This window comes from Cornus florida, unplaced genomic scaffold, assembly GCF_030987335.1.
Source record: "Cornus florida cultivar Cherokee Brave unplaced genomic scaffold, ASM3098733v1 CherokeeBrave_3.0.0_Hap2_Chr08, whole genome shotgun sequence".
In the NCBI taxonomy this organism is placed as follows: Eukaryota; Viridiplantae; Streptophyta; class Magnoliopsida; order Cornales; family Cornaceae; genus Cornus; species Cornus florida.
In genome coordinates this window covers 40177362-40184069 of record NW_026775578.1, presented here as the reverse complement: position 1 = coordinate 40184069, position 6708 = coordinate 40177362, and the positions used below count along the sequence as shown (strand labels likewise).

The 6708-nt window shown below is 34.0% G+C and overlaps 1 protein-coding gene across 1 annotated transcript; it reads right to left on the bottom strand.

Moving 5' to 3' along the window:
• Nucleotides 1-548: 548 nt before the first annotated feature.
• Nucleotides 549-6470, bottom strand: LOC132271435 (constitutive photomorphogenesis protein 10). Its single transcript, XM_059772812.1, has 4 exons — nucleotides 6203-6470; nucleotides 2535-2608; nucleotides 1187-1334; nucleotides 549-885 (listed from the first exon to the last, which is right to left on the bottom strand). Exons 1-4 carry the CDS (start codon nucleotides 6390-6392, stop codon nucleotides 788-790), a joined length of 510 nt encoding a protein of 169 aa, XP_059628795.1. The 5' UTR covers nucleotides 6393-6470; the 3' UTR covers nucleotides 549-787.
• Between the last annotated feature and the right edge of the window lie 238 nt (nucleotides 6471-6708).

Genomic DNA, 6708 nt, shown 5'->3' with positions numbered 1-6708 from the left:
CTTTATAGAAAAAATCAAATTTCTCTTCCTCAATTGAAACTTTTTAACTATTTCCTATTAAAGTTCTTTCATTTTTCTTTCCTTTTATATTTTAACAATTTTCTTCTTCTTTGTCTTTTTGAATTTTATATATATATATATATATATGTACTCCGTATTGTTTTTTTGGCAGTGTGCCTCCCTCACTTGAAATCCTGGCTCCGTTACTGTTGGGTGTATATATATATTACATAATTTTAACATGTCAAAAAAATGTAATACAATTTTTGTATATAAAGCCATTTCCAATCAAATTGGATCACCACAATTCAGTCATTTTCAGATCATTATCATCAGATTAATGGACTCTCCAATGCATTAACAGGATTACACACACCCAAAACAAACAACCTAATATATAATAAATATATATATACATATATTTTTATAAAAAAAAAAAAAAATATATATATATATATATATATATATATATATATATATATATATATATAATAAAAATAAAAAAGCCAAATTGTTGAGTTGTCGTGGCACGGTTTTTTTTTAAATAAAAAAAAAAAAAAATTGGTTATTACACAAGAAACCTGATAGTTTTAGGGAAACAACAATTCTGAGTCATGAGCTTGGTAACCATATACAACAGAACCATCTATTGTACCAGGGCACCTTGCAAGCAATGGGATTTCCTTCTAGACTAAATAGTTCTAATTTGCTCACAGGCAAAAACCAAGGCAAACAAATTGAACCACGAGCTGGAATGGTTGCGGTTGAAAGCGTTATTATATCAAGTTTACCTTGCAAATCGCAGTGTCCACTCGGCAGCCAATTCATCAAATTTAGCTTTGTCTGCCAAGTACAAGTGAGCAATGCCAGGAACAAGTGGATTATCTGCAAGAATAAGTAGTTGGCGGTGTTTAAATTGTCACACAATCAAATTAAACCAATTTTGATCACTTCAGATTTTCAGGCCTAACGAATCAAATTTTATCTTGTTCTGCGCCGTGAATTTGTAGAAAACATTTCCAAGTAAATAGAACAGCACATATTCATCAAGAATATCTTCTCTGAAATAATGCAACACCCAACAACAAATCACATCTCCCCTTCCCGTAGCTCCCCAGCCGCCCAAAAGAGAGAGGAACAACAAACTAGAACAAATCCACAAACAAAAGAGACTTGAAGAACTTACTAGGGTCGAGGTTGGTGAAAATTGATCTGATAGCAAGTAGCACCTTTGAGATTGTTAAAGCCGGACTCCAACCGTCTTTCAAGATGTCCAAACTAACGTTTCCAGTAGAATCTACATTACAGTGGTAGATTCGAGTCTTGAATACCACCTGCAGCCCTTAACCTAAAATTAAAAATGAAAAAGGACCATACAGTGACTGATAAAAAGAACAATCCATATCATCAGCAATACAATAGGGCAATAGCAAGTTGGGCCCAACCCCATCTCAATAGAGTATTGAGGACAAGTGCAGCGTTCAAATCTAGGGAGAGGTACTGCTGTTGACACAAAGTTGCATGCAGTACATGAGAGAATATGCCTGTCAGTGAATCAGAGCATGATCCAAACCCTTTTGGCTACATAAAGTCCTACCAATTCCATGTACCATAGGCCAATAAGAATTTAATTCTTCCAGATTATGCATCACGATTCAATCTAAGAAATGTTGCAAGCAGATATACGAATGAGGACACTTTTACGACTAAACATTAAGCTAACAATTATGCCACAGACATAGGTAAGATAAATTAAAGAAAGGGACAGGATCAAACTCACCAATCCTCCAGAGAGAGAGTCTCCAAATAAAATCAATCCATTAGACATTTATAGCCGACATAGCTAATAACATCCTTTTAGTACAGCAATTACAACTTCTCCCTAATGTCTGGATCTCAAAAATGTAGATCCTTGACTAAACTTTCAAAGTTAAATTCAGCTGACAAGCTATCCAATGGTTCAGAAAATAAGGAACCATATAGATATTTCCAGAAAATATTAGCTAAACGCTAATCTGAAAAACAATTAACACTTTCTAATTAACGACCGGGTCCATCACCCAATTCAAAGTGGTTCCTGCATTGCAGATTGCTAGGAAGGGAGGACAGGAAGTCTGTAAACAAACATAACCTATAGCATTATTTGCCCAAAGAGACAACTCTTAAAGTGCATCGGACTAATTGAACCTGCCTTCTCATTTCGCAGCTAAACTGAAGTAACCGGCCGTATGGGTTTTGAATAATGTTAGAAAATTCCTTAACAGAAGGACTTCATAAACCTGAAAAGGGACTCAGGAATATAGCTAATTGACTTCTGAGGAAATTTTTATGACGTAATTTAAGAATGACTAACGAATTTTTTAAAGTTATTATCTAAAACAAATTGTTGGGTGATGTATATACATGAATATGGCTCAAACACCCTAATAATACACAATTCCACACCCTCTAAATGTGCTGTACTTGTGTTCAAAGATGAAAAAGAAACAATGTTGGTCACTGATTTTCAATGCTTCAAATGTTCTAGAGCATACCTTTGGAGGTTTGAATGGATAATCACTTGGGAATGTTATGTCAAGAAAAAATATGCCACCTTGATATGGTGTCCCTGCAATAAGAAAAATGCGCAGACCATAAAAACTACCATTAGCATGCAATTCAAATTAAGGTATTTATTTATAATCATATTTCATCTGTAATTGAAGTAAATATTATATGCCAAAATGCTGTTTGAAACTGAAAGTTTAATTATACTCATTTTTAAAAAATCCATTCAAGACCAAGCAAATACAACAGTAGAAAGATTATGGGAAGAAGAAATAACAAAGAGCTAGTGATGGGTCCTATGTGTGCTATACAATACCATGAAATTTGGTTTCAAAGCAAACGCCAGTGGAAGGAATACACAGTATTCTTACAGAACCTAACTTAGGAAGACACGTGCAAGACTACTTCACTATAACCATCCATATAGGGAACAAAACTAAGGCTGCAGGGCAAATGCATCAATATGAAGTGAGGGCGGTTGGTTGTTTTATATATCATCAATAAGTTTTTTAAATGCAGAAGCAGCATGCACTTCAATCGTATTATCTCATTTCTCAATTGATGCCTTTATTTCAACAATCTTTTCCATAATGAAAGTATTTAATGTTTCATAGTTTCATTAGTGGCCCTTGCCCCATGTAGGCTGGATACTTACAAGGAATACACTAATGTTGCGTTTGGGAGCGTTGAATCGGAACCTTGAATTTAGAATTGGAACAAATCTACTTCAAAATTTTAACTAAATTTCCTCCAATTCCAAATTCAAGCCGCTAATTCGGTGCTCCCAAACATAGGATAAGTTACAGCTGTGTTCAAGTTTTCTGAGAGTCAACTCAGGATCAAAGGTGCTGGTCCATTACTTAATTGTTGGAACTTAAAACAAGCTTGCGACATACATACAACTTGTAAGCATCTCAGTTGATTCCTCTGCATTGTCCATGTATTGCGAGACAACACAAGAATGATAGAATGTTGGATCTGTAAGCAAATCACTTCTTTTGGCCCCATGCAACTTACCTCTTCTCTATCAAAAGCACAAAAATATCAAAAACCACTTACACTCCCCTATCAAGATCTGGGTATCAAAAAAATCAGAGATTTGAAGGCTGATTTTTAATAATGCAATTTAGATGCAAGACTCTTATAGTATTTCATTTTCATTGTGAATCTAAGTTATTATATGTAAATATGTAAATATGCAAATGTTCAGTAGCTCTAAAAGCAAACTTTCAAACAATTTTATATGTCTCGGATGGCGTATTTTATTTATTTTATAGATCTATATTTTTTATTATTATTACAGATACTTTGAGCCTCATAAGTAGTGCGCTCTTGTGTATCTTCAACACAAATTCAATAAACTGCGAATGAGATGTCTATCATGTCTCAATTCCACTTAAGAAAGTGACCACTGCTGCAACTTTGAACAATTACCACATGAAGTTACAAGGGGTAGTGAGCTAGGGCCTTGTATATGCATAAGAGGTGTTCTAAAAGATTCCCTCAGGAGTACAAGAAAATAGTCTTCAATCAATTTAGAGTATTGGAGGAATAAACAAGGGCATATTTTGTTGTTTCTCCATTTCTTCCAGTATAGCACATTTTCTCCAGCATGTTTGAAACATTCTTTACACTTCTGTAAGTTTGAACAAATTGGGTAGAATACCATGCTAAAAGTAATCTAGTATTTATTGATTCCTTGTCTTCAAATATCAAGCTTGGCTTGCGAAAATCTCTTGTATAAATCTATCTTTTTCTTTTTCTTTTATTCCTTAATAGTGGATTTTTCAGACTCCTATGAAGTTTCAATGGATAGAAAGAGCTCCACATAAACTTGATGGTACATATAGGTTTTGCTTCTTTCATTCTGCTATTTGTTGTTTTTTCTAGTTTGGTTGCCGAAAATTTACTGATAGTTTAAATAGAGACAAGAAAGCAATGTCTTCCAAAACTTATTCTCCCGTTAACGTTATTTCTTATAAATACAATTAAATCAAAATGCCACATTCCTCATTTATTGACAAGTATAATTTTCCATCCTTTCTTCTTTCCCAATGTTGGAGAATATAGAAAGTCAAAAGGCTAAAACTCCAAAATAGGGATGATTGTAGCTTCTTCCTAAGATTGTCGATAAACTTTTCTTAAGCATGTAGATTCAAAAGAAGTTTATTGCAAGTGTAATTGTGAGGATTAAAATTTTAGAATATGTGGAGCATAAATACCGATAGGCTGTGTTTGGTGGCATGGAATTGGAGCCTTGGAATTGGAATTGGTGGAATTGAAAAAAAAAATTGGTTCAATTTCCTTAGTTGCTTTTCTCCAATTCCAATTCCAATTCCAAAGCTCCAATTCCATGCCTGTCAAATATGACCATAAAATATTTTATATTTAAGCGGATGGAAATTGTGTCCCTTAGGAGCTTTTGGAGTGGTGAGTGAAGTGAGTTGGTGTCACACCCCACTAATTTGAAGGAAGGTTGCGCCTGCGTGGCGCTATGCCAATTTTTTAAGAGATAGTATGCTTGTCATGTCTGGAGAGTTGGCTTCTACAATCTTGAAGAATTTTAGAATATTGAAGGATTTGTAGAAATTGGTATATTGCACAAGATTCTAAAAGAGTACAGAGTTTTGCAGAGTTAGTAAATATCTAACATAATTTAGAATCGTGTTCTACAATGACCGTCCATCAGAGGGAGAATACCTATATAAATGTAGACTCTCATTTATGGTCATTAAGTTTTGGGTAAAGTTAAGTAGGCACGATGTGAGTCTTACCCATGTACATATTTTAAATTGATTAGATTTAGTTAAGTAATATCCTAAGTTAAAGACGATGTGAGTCTTACCCATGTACATATTTTAAATTCATTAGATTTAGTTAAGTAATATCATAAGTTAAAGGAATCTAGAATTTCAATGACACCCGTGAAACCCATTTTATCAAAACATATTTATATATAAAAATATATATATAAAAAGAATATGATGAAAAAAAATGGTTTGAGGTCTTAAGTTTCCAATGAAAAAGTCAACAAATGTAATGAGTTTTCAATCAATTACTCATAAAAATGGTACAATATTACTTTTGCACATGTTTCTGCGGTGTACCATCCACCTCTCTAATTATCTCCCATAATTCCTACTACTCTCTAATTATCTCCCATAATTCCTACTATCATATGTTTTTAATGCTCATACTTCCATGATCAATCATTAACATATAATGATTCTTTAATTAACATAGTCACAATATGTCCGAGAATCACAAGTCTTAGACAGCTATGCAAGAGGGAGTTTTACCTTCAACAAAATTAGAAAAGAACAAGTATAATAATAACAATGAGTCTTACCTATCCAAAACTTTAGAGGAAAAATAGATAAATAAATAAATAAAATCATATTCTTCACAATAATCCCAACAACCCACAAAATCTCAAACACATTTTCACATTTTGGTCAATTTCGTTTCAAGCTCCAGTGCAGAAATAATAGAACCCATCATTCAAGTTGTATTAAGAGTTCAAATTTCACACAGCAAAAACAAAGATTTAGCACAAAAAACAAGAACCATTTCATCAACAACCACATCACCAAACATACAGAGTCCAGACATACAAACATGCATATATATATATATATATATTTAGAGAGATTACCTGGAGGACCGATGAGGGTGGCGACCCAGTGATAGAGATTGTCGCCTTTGGGACCAGCAGAGCAGTCAGGAGGTGGGTCCGTGTTGAGTTCGGCCATCTCTTTCTGTATCCTCTTTCCTGACGCCGACACCGACGTCGTCGACGGCCATGATCGTCCGCCTCCTCCACCCGACGTGCCTGTAGTGTTCATCGCGGACTTCGCTAGAGGAAGAGGGTAGCTTAATCAGATGGAGAGAGAGACAGAGACCAGACGATAAAATACCATCAATTAAGTAACGTCGTCGTTTGGTCTCTTAGGACAAATGTATGGCGATTTTTGCATTTATTATGCTCATTGACCATTAGATTAACTGACTTGTTTGCTAGGTAGATATAGCATTATATACTTTTATTTTTTCCAAAATTACAATGTACATTTAGGTAATAAATTAACGTAAAACCCTTTTTTTTTTTATGGAAAATGATTATGTGTTAATATATAAAAATTTAATGATTTAGATTGGCCC